Raw genomic sequence first — 16,862 nt, 5'->3', positions numbered from 1 at the left:
GTAGTGTATATATGTATCCAAGGACCTGCATCAGGTATTATTTTAGCCTCCCCGCAATGCTCAAGCTCCGAATCACACGACCTGTTGTTGAACATTGTTTTTTTTTTTTATTGTTTGAATGGTTCTGCTTAACTTCACACCTGATGTAAATATACCTAGCTTTACACCATACAAAACCACTATGAATAATGTCATGATGGATCATGGGAAAGTGCATACTCCACATCTAATCGAGATAAATTATGCCTCTATTCCGTGGTAGGACCTATGAGACAAAATAAAGAATGATTCATGGAATCCAGAGTTCCATGTTCAATTACCCTGAGCTGCTTCACTTAAGTATAGCATTCAATTTCTTCACCACACCTAGCACTTGCTGTATTCATAATCCACATATAATTGTGCGATATTCGTGAAAATGCAACAGAGTAACGTTTTTGTGGATAGATGTGAAGTTTATTGTAATGTGTTCCTCCTTTAAGAGGTTGGATTGAATGACTTCGTAAACTGCTGTTTAAAGAGCCTTTTAATCTTAGCTATACAAAGAAGGTATGTTTTGCTAGCATACACATGTGCTGTCTCTACGAATGATGTGATAAGTTCCCTTTTCAACGTTTTTCAGTTTACTTTTGACTTTAGGAAAAGAAAAGAGTCAGAAGTAGATACTGAATTCTATTGGATTCAGAAAATGTGTATTCTTCTATGCTATGGTTAGCCGTCTTTCAACGAGACATAGTCAATAACTCCAGTGTCGTGGAAGAAACTGCAACAACCGCATTGTCTATGGCCTTTCGCGATGGAACTTCGTTGACTATCTTCCAGTATAAAGATCGTAAAAGTTGATCTATGCCTAATCATCTGTTGATATGTTCGGCTAAAACCGTTATTTTTATGGAGTACCATTCTGAACATATACACCATCAAAAACAAAACATATTCTCTCCAAAAGCAGACCTTAGTTAAATTCACGATCGTTAATCATCTGTCCTGATGTACCGATTGGTGAGACCAAGGAAGCTGCAAGACGTCTCCCGTGTGTTTATCCTTATTCTAACAACATTTGCTATCATTTTACGCGCAACTTTGGAATTTATAAAGATATTCCACAAATTTATTTATTCCAGAAAGCACATTCTGATTTTGGGTTTACCGGCACACATATAAGAGTTAATCAAGAGCTAGTCAAAAGTAAAAAGTCAAGTCACTTAAGTATGCCTTCTGAATGGCTCTTTTAATTAAACAAAAAAAATATCAAATATGTCGGATTATGGTGACTCAAATGAATTAAATTGTCTTCATGCATTGAAACCAGCTAAAAATTGACATTGTCTTCCTCAGACTTAGCACCACCTTTTCTCGATGTCAAAGACTGTCCCACTTAATTCCTTCATGCACGTCGTAAACTTCTATTTTGGAAGGGATTTTTAACTTACTTGCTTTATTTTTGTAGATCAGAAATGAATTTCAGAGCCCTAATGAAATTAGCCATTGCAATTTTTATTGCCTTAATTGGCAATCTTTTTTCTTGTCTAAGATATATCGTCATGCAATTCAGGTGTCATGCTATTTCAGAAACATATAGTAGGTCAAAAACGAAAGCAACTTTTTAATACTTTAAGATCATCAAAATGAAAACATTACTGAAAATTGAATGCTCATTGCTGACTTTATTGAGAATTGTAAATTCTGTTTTGTTTTTTTTTTATTTAGGACGGCAATTGGTTATAGCTTATAACCAACATATTCATGTAAATTATTCATTTTGATGTTTTCTTGAAAAGTCTTAATTTATAAGAAGTGTTTTATTACATATTTTTTTCTAAATGTAATTTTCTCTATTTCATAACTATTATAGTACTTATGATATTAATAGTAGACCTAAATTGGTGACTGCTTTAAAAACATTTACACAACATAACAATGGCTCAAATTACATTTCTCGTAAAACCAGCTGCTTTGACCAAGCAAATTTTAATGTAATAGTTTTACTTTTCCTTAAAAAGGAAAGAAATATAGTTCAGGTCAATAACACTTAGATTATGACACTTAAATGCACGGGGATCTCATAAATTTGAAAAAAGTCAAAATATATCGCAACTAGTAAATGATTTTTACCAGCTAACGTAATCAGTCTGAGAAGCTACCATAATGTGGATTTCGTAACACTGAATTTATGCTGCCCTGGGTTTCATACTGATTTACTTCCATAAATTATAGCAAATTTTGCTGTCCATGCTTTAGGGGTTACACACTATAAAGGTGTACTTATATCAAAATTAAAACAATCCCTGGTTAAACGAAGGGGTTGCCCATAGGAGCAGACACAGAATTTATATATTGGGGAGACGGTGGAAGTTTTATTTCCTTGTTCTTATTTTCCGTCCCTCTAACCCAGTAATTACTGCAAATTTTGACCTTCGAGGGTGGCATATACCCCTGGAGCCGCCCAGTGGCGTAACTTCTTAAAAATCCTGGAGGGGGAGGAGCAAAGTTGGAGCCAATTTTCCCATATCAAGTGAAAATGACAGTTAAAAATGAAAAATGAGCCATTTAGTACCATACAAGCAAAGATATACTAAAAAAAACCGACCGGTTTCTCTGAGTGCATGAATTCTGCAGGCTTATCTTAGTTTTGACAAGATTTTCGAAGAAACTGAATTTTAGCCCGGGGAAACTAATGCATGGGGGGGAAACTGGGATCTGGAGGGAGTAGTTGCCCCCTCTTTGTCCTAGACTATATTAACCCCTTGGAGCAACCCCTAGTTGCCCACTTTCAGAATCGTGAAGGGTGCAGGGGAGATATGGTAAGTGTTGTGGAAAAGATGACACTATGAAATGTACACCAGGTACAAGTGGAAGTGGGAAATCTCTCACATAAAACAAGAGCTAAGAGCTCATATGGCACTTTTGACGAGGTCGAAAGAGCCAAGAGCCAAGACATCATATGGTATGAGCTCTAACAAAATTCTAAGAATCAATAGATTGCTTTAAAAGGAAAATCAGAGGCTTAATGCCGGTCGGGATTTAAAATAAGAGCTTTGAGTCACAAAGTCTCTCTAAATTTCAACATTCATTTAGATCCGATCACCCACTCGTAAGTTAAAAATACTTCAATTTTTCTAATTTTTCCTCTCCCTTCAACCCCCCAGATTGTCGAACCAGGGATAACGACTTTATCAAGTCAATTTGTGTAGCTCCCTGACACGCCTACCAATGTTCATCGTCCTAGCACGTTCAGAAGCACCAAACTCGCCAAAGCACTGAACCCCACCACCTAACTCCACCAAAGAGAGCGGATCCAGTCCGGCTACTTCAATCACGTATCTACGACATTTATAAGCGTTTTCCAAGATTTCCGGTTTCCCCCTCCAACTCCTCCCAATGTCAAAAGATCTGGTCGGGATTTGAAATAAGAGCTCTGAGACATGAGTTCCTTCTAAATATCAAATTTCATTAAGATCCGGTCACCCGTTCTTAAGTTAAAAATACCTCAATTTTTCTGATTTTTCCAAATTAACAACCCCCACCTTCCTCAAAGAGAACGGATCCGTACCAATTATGCCAATCTCATATCTATAACTTGTGCTTATTCTTCCCATCAAGTTTCATCCCGATCTCTCCACTCTTAAGGGTTTTCGAAGATTTCCGGTTTCCAAGATTTCTGTTTCCCCCTCCAATCCTCTATGTCCCCGGATCCGATTCAAATTGAAAATGGAGCATATGAGACATAAGATTCTTCTATATATCAAGTTTCATTACAATCCGATCAGTCATTCGTAAGATACCTCGATTTTCACGTTTTCCAAGAATTTCGGTTCAAATGAGAGTTGTAAATCAAAACATCCTTCTAGGTATCAAATTTCATTAAGATCTGATCACCCGTTCGTAAGTTACAAATAAATCATTTTTTCTAATTTTTCCGAATTACTCCCCCCCCGCCCAACTCTACCAAAGAGAGAAGATCCGTTCCGGTTATGTCAATCCCGTATCTAGGACTTGTGCTTATTTTTCCCACCAAGTTTCATCCCGATCCCTCCACTCCAAGCGTTTTCCAAGATTTTAGGTTCCGCCCCCCCCACCCAACTTCCCCTTCACCGGATCCGATCGGAATTTAAAATAAGAGCTCTAAGACACGATATCCTTCTAAACATCAAATTTCTTTAGGATCCGATCACTCATTCGTAAGTTAAAATGTCTCATTTTTTTATTTTTCAGAATTAACCCTCCTCCCCCAACTCCCCCTAAGAGAGTGAATCCGTTCCTGTTATTTCAATCACATGTCTAGGACTTGTGATTATTTTTACTACCAAGTTTCATCCCGGCCCCTCCACTCTAAGCGTTTTCCAAGATTTTTGGTCCCTCCCCCCTACTCCCCCCAATGTCACCGGATTCGGTCGGGATTTAAAAAGAAGAGCTTTGAGACATGATATCCTTCCAAAAATTAAGTTTCATTAAGATCCGATCACTCCTTCGTAAGTTAAAAATACCTCATTTTTTCTAATTTTTCAGAATTAACCGCCCCCCCCCCAACTCCTTCACAGAGAGCGGATCCACTCCGGTTATGTCAATCAAGTATCTAGGACTTGTGCTTATTTTTCCACCAAGTTTCATCCCGATCCCTCAACTCTAAGTGTTTTCCGAGATTTTAGGTTCCCCCCTCAATTTCCCCCAATGTCACCGGATCCAGTCAGGACTCAAATAAGAGCTCTGAGACACGATATTCTTCCAAACTTCAAATTTCATTAAGATCCGATCTCTCTTTGGTAAGTTAAAAATACCTAATTTTTTCTCATTTTCAGAATTACCCCACCCCCAATTCCCCCAAACAGAGCAGATCCGTTCTGGTTATGTCGATCACGTATCTAGGACTTCTGCTTATTTTTCCCACCAATTTTCATCCCGGTCCCTCCATTCTAAGCATTTTCCAAGATTTTAGGTTCCCCCCAACTCCCCCCCCCCAATTTAAGCGGATATGGTCGGGATTTTAAATAAAAGCTCTGAGACACGATATCCTTCCAAACATAAAATTTCATTAAGATCCGATCACCCGTTCGTAATTTAAAAATACTTCATTTTTTCTATCTTTCTGAATCAACCTACCCTCACTCCCCCCTCCAGATGGTCAAATTGCGAAAACGACTGTATCTAACCTAATCTGGTCCGGTCTCTGATACGCCTGCCAAATTTCATCGTCTTAGCTTACCTGGAAGTGCCTAAAGTAGCAAAACCCGGACAGACAGACCGACAGAATTTGCGATTGCTATATGTCACTTGATTAATACCAAGTGCCATAAAAATCGGCTTGATGGTTTTTCTTCTCTTACGTAATCTGTGTTTTGAGTAGATGAGATATACTTTTAGTATTGGTCTTAAAGTTGTTAGTCTTTAAAAGTCTAGTCATAAGCCCGTTTAGCCACTCAATGTCTTAAAAAAGGACACCCCACGTCAATTTTTCAATGTCTCAATGTTTCAGGATTAAGCATCTTAATTTATTTTGTGATTAGTAACATAACCGATGTATCTGTGATTTTTTCAGTTCGAATTTATTGGACCATGATTTGTGTTTCAGTTAAATATTCATCAGATCTTCGTATAAACAGCAACTGTGGTTGTTATTAGAAAAGTTGCCCTTAAACCATTCATTTGCTGAAAGTCCCCAGAATGTTGTTTTCTTTAAGGAGTCCTGCGTGCGTACGGTTATAAGTAAAATCCATATATATTTTTTCAGCTTGATCAATCAGATGTTGTCTAAAAAAGTCTCTAAAATCTTGTTTTCATACCTCAATTCCTGCATACGTGCCTGAGCTATAGTAATAATATTTCGATTTTTTTTTAGCTTTATTAGCCAGCCCTTGTCTGAAAAAGTCCCCAAAAAGTCGCTCTTATAAAGTAATTCCTGCGTACGTACCTGGGCTATAAGTAATAGTATTTTCAATTTTTTCTTCTGCTTGATCAGCCAGGTCTTGGCTGAAAATCTTCAAGACACTGTAATCATAAAATAAAAATATTACGATTTTTTCAGCTTGATAAACCAAGTCTTGGCTTAAAAATTCACTAAAATGTTGTTTTCATAAAACAGTTCCTGCGTACGTGCCTGGGCAATAAGAATTGTCATTTTGATTTTTTTTTTGTCTGTTTTATCAGCCAGGTATTGTCTGCTATAGTCTCCAAAACGTTGTTTTCATAAAGTGACTGTATTTAGATTATTTAATAAACTAGGTCTTAGCTTAAAAATTCCCCAAAACTTTGTTTTCATAAAGCCATTCCTGCCTACGTGCCTTGGCTATATGAATAGTATTTAAATTTTTCAGCTAGATCAACCAGCCTTTGGCTGAAAAATTTCCCGAAACGCTAGTAGTGACGTGTCTCCAGCTTTAAAGAGAGCCATAAGGGGTGTAAAAAAGGAGCTACTAGTTCCTGAAGACGTTATTACATGCACCTGCACTATACATAATACTATAGGGTATACGTGGGGTTTTCTGTAACGACGGTACACACGCTTGTGTTACATAATATTTGACGAGATTTCATTTTCTTTCAAAGCTTTTTTTAGCGAAACGTTGTAGACTAAAGATTTTTTGTCCGCATCAGGATTTGAATATAAGACCAAAGGTTTTCCCAACGACCAGACAATAGCCTGAACCATCTGGATCAGCAAATTATTCATAATATTACATACACTAGAACCTCAAGGTCACAACCGGCGATGCCAATCTCCGTTTCGAGACATTTCAGCCGGGAAGTGCGACGAGGGGGTGGCAGCCATTCTGTGCTCTCGTACATCCTTCCTGATTACCTTCCCCAGATTTCTTGAGGTATCCGTTTAGAGCTAGGTTCAATCTGGCCGAGCTTACAGAGTCACACCACTGACCCCCGTCCCAAATCAAATAACTGACTACGATTGGGATCGAACCCGTTCTCTTTGACAAAGATTCTGGAAACACTTTCTAGATGATGACCTATTGCTCGCAAGGAGAACCTCCTACCCCAAATACAAGAACGATAAAATTGATTCGAATGTTTCCAATTCCTTTCGCATGAGAGCACAAGCATTCTAATTCTATTTATTTTTGGTCTAATAGATACACCAGCCTATTACATTGTTATTCATATCGTTTCTTTTGTTCCATTAGGCACACATGCAAGAAAAAGAGACACATTTCTGTATTCAGTTATTTCTGAGAGGTTTTAATAAAAATGCCACGTTTCTTTGATCGAAGACTATGCATATTTCACGCCAGAGTAAAAATATGTGACTCTCCCACCTTAGCAAACAATTCTAGACGGGAGGCTTGTTATTAGAGACAAAGTTTTATTTACGCTTTTTTTCGCGTTTTACAAAGCTTCTATAAGCAAAAAGTAAAAATTTTGCATTTTTTGCTACAAGAAAGATCTCAGATATGTGTCTGCTGTAGGAAGTCTTTCTGGCTAAAATAAATGTCTTTGTTGACCGTTATTTTGTAAGACTACCTGTATCTTTAGGAACGAATGCACCACCGTGCGGCATTACTGCCTCTGAAACTCGAGACTCAATATGAGTATAGTTTTTCAATAATTCTAAATCAATTAACTATCTCAGAATTTTCAATCAATAGCTTTATGGACTTCTTTTTACTGCCTCTGAAACTCGAGGCTCAATATGCGTATATTTTTTTTATAAATTTAAATCAATTGAATATCTCAGAATTATCACACAATAGCTTTTTTGGACTTCTTTTGAGTAGAATTCTTGTTTTTCTCGCCAAAATGGCTGAAAACGTCACTTCTGTGGGGTAGACTTTTTTTCTGAAATAAACTTCTATGTTAACCATTATTTTGTAGGACTACCTGCACCTTTAGAAAGCTATGTGCTACCGTACGGCATTACTGCCTCTGAAACAGGAGGCTCAGTTATTGTACAGTTTTTCGATTCAGTTGACTATCTCAGAATTTGCAAAGAATGCCAATGTATGTCGATTTTATATCTTAGTTAAACTTATTGTAAGTTTATTTGTTCCTCATGAAACTTGTTGTATTTTTATTTTATCTTCATGGAAGTTGTTTTATGTTGATTTTTTTTTAGTGAAATCAGTTGAGTATTGATTTTTATCTCTTCGTTAAACTTGTTCTAAGTTGATATATTTTCTCTTCATGAAACTAGTTGCAAATTGATTGTTTTTTGTTCATGAAACATTTTGTATGTTGATTATTTCTTCGTCTAACCTGTGGCATGTTAATTTTTTCATCGTGAAATTTTATTTACTTTTAGTAATTTATCTTAATTTTTTTCTTCGTGATACATTTTGCATTTTTTTGTTCGTAAAACTTGTTGCATGCTGATTTATTTTAAACTGGCTGCATATTGTTTTTTTCGTGAAACATGAAGCATTTTGATTTTTGTTCGTTAAACTTGTTGCGTGCGGATGATTTCTTGAGGTAACTTTATGTATCTTGATTTATATCTTCGAGAAACTTGTTGTATTTTTATTTCTTCTGCATGAAACTATTTGCATTTCGATTTTTCTCTTCGTGAAACGTATTCATCGATTTTTTCCTCGTGAAAGCAGTTTTATTCGTGAAAATTAATTTATCTTGATATTTTTCTTTGAGAAACTTGTTGTATGATGATTTATTTTTCATGAAACTTAATTTATAATGATATTTTTCTTCGCGAAACTTGCCGCATGTTGGTTTTTTCTTCGTGAAACATGATGCATGCTGATTTAGTTCGTGAAATTTCATGCATGTGAATTAATTCTTCAAGAAATTGAATGTATCTTGATCAACTTGAAAAACTTTTTATATTTTTATTTCTTATTCATGAAAGTTTTTGCATGATGATTTTTCTCTTCGCGAATCTTGTACATTGACTTCTCTCCTTGTGAAACCATTTTTGTCCGTGGGACTTGTTGCGTGCTGATTTTTGTTCGTGACACTTAATTTTTCTTGATATGTTTTATTTGTGAAGCATGATGCATGTTGAATTGTTTTTTCGTGAAACTTAATTTATCCTGATATTTTTCTTCGTGAAACTTGTTGCATGTTTGTTTTTTTATCGTGAAACATGATGCATGTTGATTTTTGTTCGTGAAACTTGTTGCGTGTTGATTATTTCTTCAAAAAACTTAATGTATCCTGATTTATGTCTTCAAAAAACATGTTATATTTTTGATTTTTTTTTCCTGAAACTTGTTGCATGTTGATTTTTCTCCTCATGAAACTCGTACGATGATTTTTCTCCTCGTGAAACCAGTTTTGTTCGTGGAACTTGTTGAGTGCTAATTTTGTTCGTGAAACTTAATTGATCACGACATTTTTCTTCGTGAAAGTTGTCGTATGTTGATTTATTCTTTCATGACTTTTAATTTATCTGGATATTTTTCTTCCTGAAAATTGTTGCATGTTGGTTTTTTCTTCGCGAAACATGATGCATACTGATTTTTGTACGTGAAACTTCTTGCATGTGGATTATTTCTTCAAGAAACTTAAAATATCTTGAATTTTGTCCTTGAAAAACTTGTTATATTTTTATTTCTTCTTCGTAAAACTTGCTGATTGTTGATTTTTACTCTTCGTGATACTTGTACATAGATCTTTCTCCTGGTGAAACCAGTTTTGCTCGTGGAACTTGTTGCGTGCTGATTTTTGTTCGTTAAACCTAATTTATTTTGATGTTTTTTTTCGTGAAACTTGTTGTATGCTGATCAATTCTTTCGTGAAACTTAATTTATCATGATATTTTTCTTCTGGAAACTTTTTCTATTCTGGTTTTTTCTTCATGAAACATGATGCATGCTCATTTTTGTTTGTGAAACTTGTTGCTGGCGGATTGTTTCTTCAATAAACTTAATGTCTCTTAATTTATGTCTTCAAGAAACCATTTTTTTATTTCTTTTTCATGAAACCTGTTGTATGTTGATATTTCTCTTCGTGAAACTTGTAGGCCTTTTTCTTACATGCTAGTAGGTTAGGCTAACCTAACCAATCTACACATGGTACATCACGTTGGATGGCGCACCATCTTTTTGTATATACTAATTTGTATGTTCATTAAAAGCCTAAATGCTTCAGATTACTTGGTCAAGGATAAAACTTCAATACGCAATTATTTATGTATTGAAATATCTAAAGTCAATGCTATGTAGCATGTCATTGATCGAATAGCTAACTCAACCTGTCTAGATGACGTTAGAAAATCAATAACGCTGTAATAGGCAGGCGTATCTTATAGACCAAAAATCAATAGCATTTGGGTACTTTTGCTCTCATGCTTGGAAACTATCGAATCACTTAATCGTTCTAATATGCGGAGTAGGGGGTTCTCCTTGCTTGAAATAGGCTATTATTTAGAAAGTATTACCCGAATCCAAAATATTATGTATGGTTTGCTGGTTAAGACGGTTGAAGCTCTTGTCTCGTCGTTGGTAAACCTCTGGTCTTATATTCGAATTCTAATGTGGAAAAATATCTTTAGATTATAAAGCTTCCCTGAAAAAAATACTAAGACAAAATGAAATCTCCTAAAGTATTATATAGCGCCTGTGTGTGCACTGTCGTTACGTAACACCCCATGTTTGTGCTGCCATTACATCTTACACAAGATTGTATCACCTCCACAGCTGCACCTTCATTACGTAAACCCTGTGTTTATACCCCACTCAGTTACAACCGAGTATTCCCCGCTTAACTAGTGGACTCTAATAAGTCCTATTACGTAACATGCACCTGCATCTTTTAGAAAAAACATTCCCTCTTACGTAACATCCAAAGTAAACATTCCTTATTATGTAAGAGACACCTGCATCTTTTAGAAAATTTTCCCTGTTACATAGGTGTACTAAACCATTACAGGTGTGTGTAATAATGTCTTGCGGGACTAGTATCTCCTTTTGTATACCCCCTATGCCTCTCTTCAAAACTGGAACCCCGTCGCTACTAACGCCGTTTTTATAAAGCAGTTTCTGCGTTCGTAACTCGGCTATAAGTAATAGTATTTTGATTTTTTTTTTGTCTGCTTCATCAGGTCCCGAATACCTTTTAATCATAAAACAAAAATGTTACTATTTTTTCAGCTTGGTCAACCAGGTCTTGACTTAAAAAAACAACAACTAAAATGTTGTTTTCATAAAACAATTCCCACGTACGTGTCTGGGTCATAAGTAATAGCATTTTGATTTTATTTTTTTGCTTTATCAGCCAGGTATTGTCTGAAAAACTCCCAAAACGTTGTTTTCATAAATTAAATGCATTTAGATCATTTAATCAACGAGGTCTTGGCTTAAAAATTCCCTAAAACGTTGTTTTCAAAGTTTCTGGCCTTTCGTGCCTGGGCTATATGAATAATGTTTTGATTTTTTTTTTCAGCTGGATCAACCATCCCTTGGCTGGAAAGTTCCCCAAAACGCTGTTTCTATTAAGTCATTTCTGCGTACGTGCCTGGGCTGTATAAATCATATTTAGATTTTTCAGCTTGATCATCCAAGTAGGCTGAAAAATTCCCCAAAACGTAGTTTTCAGAAAGCTATTCCTGCGTACGTGCCTTGGCTATATAAATGATTTTTTTTTTTTTTTTTTTTTTTTTTTTATAGCTTGATCATCACTTGGCTGAAAAAGTTCCCAAAACATTGTTTTCATACAACAACTTTTGCATACATGCCTGGGCTATAAGTAATAGTTTTGATTTCATTCTATTTGATATGCCAGGTATTGGCTGAGAAGGTCCCAAAACGTTGTTTTCATAAAAGAATTCATGTACACGTGGCTGGGCCATAAGTAATGGCATTTTGATTTTTTTCTTTTCTGCTTGATCAGCCAGTTCTTATCTGAAATAGTCCCCAAAACTTTGTTTTCATAAACTAATTATATTTAGTTTTTTTTCAGCTTCATTAAACAGGTCTTGGCTTAAAAATTCCACAAAATCTTGTTTTCATAAAGTAATTCCGGCATACATGCCTGGACTATAGTAATAATATTTGTTTCTTTTTTTCCTTTTTAGCTTGATCAGCCAGGTCTTGGTATGCCAGGACGAGAGTATCTTCTGAAAGGTCTTGAGGATAAAGTGGTTCAAGCCTACCTAAACTACCAAATTGGATTGGCAACACTCCTTGGTGCCGATCCCCAGAGGGCAAAGGAGGAGCTAACAGACTCCGTAGAGTTCGAAATCAAATTGGCAAACGTAAGCATGCAAATATCCTGATAGGTAGTAAAATATCGGAAATGGGAAATAGGAAACAAGTGACTGACCATAAAAAAAATGAGATTAAATATTACTAGACATGTGTATGGACATATAAATGTTTATTAGACAACATAAAGCACATAAAAAGACAAATGGTAGTGAAAATGTAATGGAAATATTTAAATGATGAGTAAAGCTTTTAGTTAAGACATAGAAAAATTCTTAAAAAAACTGGGCAGTGATGCAGCGGTGAGTAAGTAAAGAGCTATGTGTTTTCAATAAATGTTCCATTGTTAAATATTTTTTCCCATTGCTCCTATACGCGAAAGGGGTACTGATAATAGCTACGTTGGGGCCAGTGACTTGGAAATGGAAATTTCTAGTGCTCATTATAAGAGTCAAGGGAGAGTAGCCGACTCTCCTAGTCCTATATTTCTAACCGCTCCCTGTAGCCTTGTTTTTTCGGATTAAAAATTTTTGACACTTATTTTATTCAGAATAGTCAAATGGTGCAATAAATATAGCTCTAGGGATGGAATAACCCATACAGTCCCTGAAGCAAGGGCCATATTGCATAAATTACCAGCTGCTAAAATCTATGTTTTATACTAGAATATTTGGGAATGTTTGATTTTGGGTGTATAGTTACCCAAGATTTTAAGAGATCAGTCTCTGGTTCAAAAAGATTGAACGGTTATTTTTGAGGGACGTGGGCTAGAAAACCTAGAAACTGGCCTGTAAACAATCAGACCTAGATCAATAAGATGCTAAAGCATTAAGTCCTTGGGCTAAGAGGAATCTAATATGGCAAAATAGGCCCAGAAAAGGACCAAAACCAGTTTTCCTGACTTAATAACATCACAAATAACAAAACGAAAAAAAGAAAATAAGATTGATAAAAGATAGATAAAAAAGCAACCAGTAATAATGCTATCACAATTTGAATGTAATATAACTTTTAACTTCAAAGTATATTTGTCAAAATCAGTTGTGTATTCTATTCGTCATTGACCCTCTCCCAAAGCACCTGTGCATTATGAACCATAGAAAAGACCTTGAAAAGCTTGAGGGGCAAAAGGTCAAAGGCTTGCCTCTTTAAGACAGAAAAGCTCCTATCCCTAACAGATATGGACCTGAAAAGGGCTGAGAACACCTGGTTTAAATTTATTGTTACCCTTGACACATTCTAGCCTAAACCACTGTTTGGGGTAACATAATTACCACTCATTCAATAATTTTGGTTCTATTTCCTTCTTTTAAGTTTGACGGGAAGCTTCATTCAGTTTGCTCGAATTCTTCTTCGGCATTTGAATTCCTTTAGAAATTTTCACGGATGAAGAGAGACAAATGAATTCCAATTGTTTGGAATTCAAAGGAAATACTTTGGGGAATACGTAATCTTAGTTGTACACTACTATGTCACGTTCTTACAAATTTTCTTTGAATATATATACATAAGAACACAAACAATTCTAAGAAAAACTTGAAAACTATTTGACTAGTAACTATTTTACCGTCTCGATTCTAAACCAAAGTTATTTTGCGAAGGTATTCGGATAATCTAAAAGTAGACAGAAAGGTTAAAATGAGCCGGGGGGTTGACGCCCATAAATGTTGGTTGTTGTAGGGTTCCGTACACAAAAACTAAAGATTAGTTTCAGTTTGATAAATTCAGAAGGAACAGTTAAGAGAATATGTAATCTTACTTATACATTGTTACGTTGTGTACTTAGAAACGTTCTTGGGAAATGCTGATGAGGGGTTCTAAACTGTTCTAATGGTATTAAAAATTATTTTTCAACCTTGCAAATTATGATAAGGAAGGAGAAAAAGGTGGCCTTAGTTTGTTTTAGAAAACCTATATAACTATTGTTTTACAAAACATTTCGCAACCTAATGAAACGAACTCCGATTTAGTCTCTTAAATTGTCATTCAATATCGGTTTGTTTATTCAGTTGTCTTTTCGCTTTAATCAAATAAAAAACAAGTTTTTTGTAATGAAAGTCAAGAGCAACATTAAAGCTTAAAACGAACAGAAATTATTCCGTATATGATGGGGGGCTGCCCTCTCCTGAAAACCCCTCTCTTCACGCTAAAGTTTTCTAAGAACTTTTAAAAAGGTTCTGATTCTAACTACATGACCCTTGTGTTTCAAGAATCGTTCTTAAAGAATTGAGACAATTTGTCGTACTTTAGTGTAAAGAGCGGGGTATTGAGGAAGGGACTGCCCCCCTCCTATATGGAATAATATCTGTTTGTTTTAAGTTTTTATTTTGTTCCTTACTTTTGGTAGAAAAAAGTTGATGTTTTACTTAGTTTCTGATAATTTTTCATTTAAACCCGGGAAATCTACCCCTCCGTGGATAATTCCCCACGATTCCTCCATAAAAAGTTACTCTAATTTAATTTCTCCTGTTGAGAAATTACCCCCAGACAATTCCATCCTCGCTGGAAATTCCTCCCAGAAAATTTCTTGTTTACGATTCTGCTTGAAAAATGTTCCTTGGGATACTTTCATTTGAATAAAGACTTGTTTTTATTTAATTTCTGATCCTTTCCCCGCACAGTGACAGAATAGCTTGCCAGCATGAGGAAAAGTTTTGTATATTTTCAGCTTCAACTAATATTCACTAATAACCTTAAATTTAGCAAATTAACTTTTCATTAATTTTATTTTTCTTGCAACACAGATCACAATGCCAAGAGAAGAGCGACGAAACGCTTCAAAACTATACAACCCTATGACCATCCGAGAACTCTCTGAAATGATTCCTCAAGTACCATGGCTAGATTATATGAACAAGATCTTGGAACCACTTCATGTCCTTACTGAAGATGAGAGAATTATCGTTGATGTACCTAATTTCTTTAAACAACTAGTCGTCCTGCTTGAGCAGACTCCAGCAAGGTTCGTGTTTTTTCTTCTTTTTGTATCAAGACGATGTCAGAGGCTGACATAAAGGGCTATACCATAAATATAGTTAACATACAGAGAGTTAATGATAACTTTTTCTCATTGGCTGTTCATGGGATTCGGTTTTTCTTTTCTGACAGCGACCGATTTTGGTAATTGCCCAAAACAGTGTTTATATCAGTATCGACCATCGGAGAACGTCGCTATCTGCCAAGGCAACATCAAGACTGCCCGTTGGCTTTCTATAAATCTATATCTCTATGGGCTAGAAAGATTTAGTGTTATGTTCTAGCTTTTGAACAGCTTTAAGACTATCATGATAGAAAGGTTGAGGGGCTAGGACACGTTCCGCAGATGAAGGATGACAGATTGTTAAATATTGTCCTTTTCAGCTGGCGGCCTGGGGCCAAACGAAAAGCAGGTCGTCCCGAATAGGGTGGGAAGACGTCGTAAGGAAACTGAATGGATTACGATAGAAGAGGAGCGTGCTTGGATGTGTTAGCCTTAAGTGACATGGTACTGCAGTAAGATGTTAGCAATAGTAGTAGATATTTGAAGAGTTCTGATCCTATATGCTAATGATAAGGGTGCTTTTTTCAACTAAAATCTTTGTTTTCTTTGCTAATTTGCTGAGTTTGTAAAGGTTGGACACTCACGGAAAAAAAATGCCAGTTTGATTCAGTATTAAGCATTTTTGGTAAGATTTAAAGAGCGCTTAATTGTACTATAATTATTATTAAGCAAAGAAAACAAATGTATATCTGCTCTTACTTTACCCTACACATCCCTATTAAGCAAAGAAAAATGTGTATATCTGCTCTTACTTTTAGAAAAGACTGCCACCCCCCTTCACCCAGAGAATTCTCGTTTAGAAGTAAGTTCTTACAGTACAAAAGAAAAAATGATTCGATAATCGATTTTGTATTTTGACAAAAAGAGTAGGCTTCTCAGAAATTAGAAAATGTCAACTAAATTACGTATTTGTATAATTCCTCCCTCCTTGCACAGAAGAATCACCCCCTCACCAGAGCGTTTGGCCGTGTGTGCACCTTTTATTATGCTGTGTTGGTCCTACCGCTACAGTTGGAGCAGTATTTCTGTTTCTTCCATTTTCCACTTTCCCCTTAAAAATTAAATTGTCCACCCCTCTCTTGTCAGATTTGTACATCAACCTTCATTTTATAGGTACATTACTTCATCTTATGTCAAAATTTATCGTAATTTACATCGGGAAGTTTCAGTGTGTAAAGGATATTTTTTTTGCTTCCGTAATCTTCTTTTTTTTTAACGAGATCTGTTGTTGTAGCTACAAAAAGTTATTACATTTCTATTTGGAAACGCAGCTGCTACGTGATTTTATTAATTTTTTCTTCATCAGGACTTTGGCGAATTACCATCTATGGCGCGCAACGGCGGCTACTGTCAGCTATATGCCAGAAACTGCAAGATCGCTTCAATTAAAATATTCAACAGTTTTGACTGGAACAACTGAACGAAGACCTAGATGGGAAGAATGTACTGAGGGGGCTTCAAGCAGGTAAAATACTGCAATTTATTCAGTTTAAGAATTAAATATTTAGTGACAAGGAAATCACACGAAGATGGGAAGAATTCACCGAGGGGGCTCCAAGCTGGCAATTTACTACAATGTGCTCAGTTTAAATATTAAATTTGTAGTGATAGAAATTCTTTTAAATCACTACATTGGATCCCACAAAGACGGGAAGAATGTAGCGAGCGGGCTTCAAGCAAGTAATATGCTACAGTTTACTCAGTTCAAAGATGAAATA

General features: G+C 35.8%; 1 protein-coding gene across 1 annotated transcript in view; it reads left to right on the top strand.

Annotated features, from left to right (window-relative positions):
• LOC136030066 (neprilysin-2-like) overlaps positions 1 to 16,862 on the top strand; it is an 83,990-nt gene that overhangs the window by 47,831 nt on the left and 19,297 nt on the right. The window contains exons 6-8 of the mRNA XM_065708692.1: positions 11,975 to 12,154; positions 14,849 to 15,066; positions 16,451 to 16,609. Coding sequence (XP_065564764.1) covers positions 11,975 to 12,154; positions 14,849 to 15,066; positions 16,451 to 16,609 — 557 coding nt within the window. The remainder of the gene's footprint in view (positions 1 to 11,974; positions 12,155 to 14,848; positions 15,067 to 16,450; positions 16,610 to 16,862) is intronic.

This window comes from Artemia franciscana, chromosome 8, assembly GCF_032884065.1.
Source record: "Artemia franciscana chromosome 8, ASM3288406v1, whole genome shotgun sequence".
In the NCBI taxonomy this organism is placed as follows: domain Eukaryota; kingdom Metazoa; phylum Arthropoda; class Branchiopoda; order Anostraca; family Artemiidae; genus Artemia; species Artemia franciscana.
The sequence above is the reverse complement of the archived record's forward strand: the minus strand, read 5'-3'. Positions and strand labels throughout refer to the sequence as shown.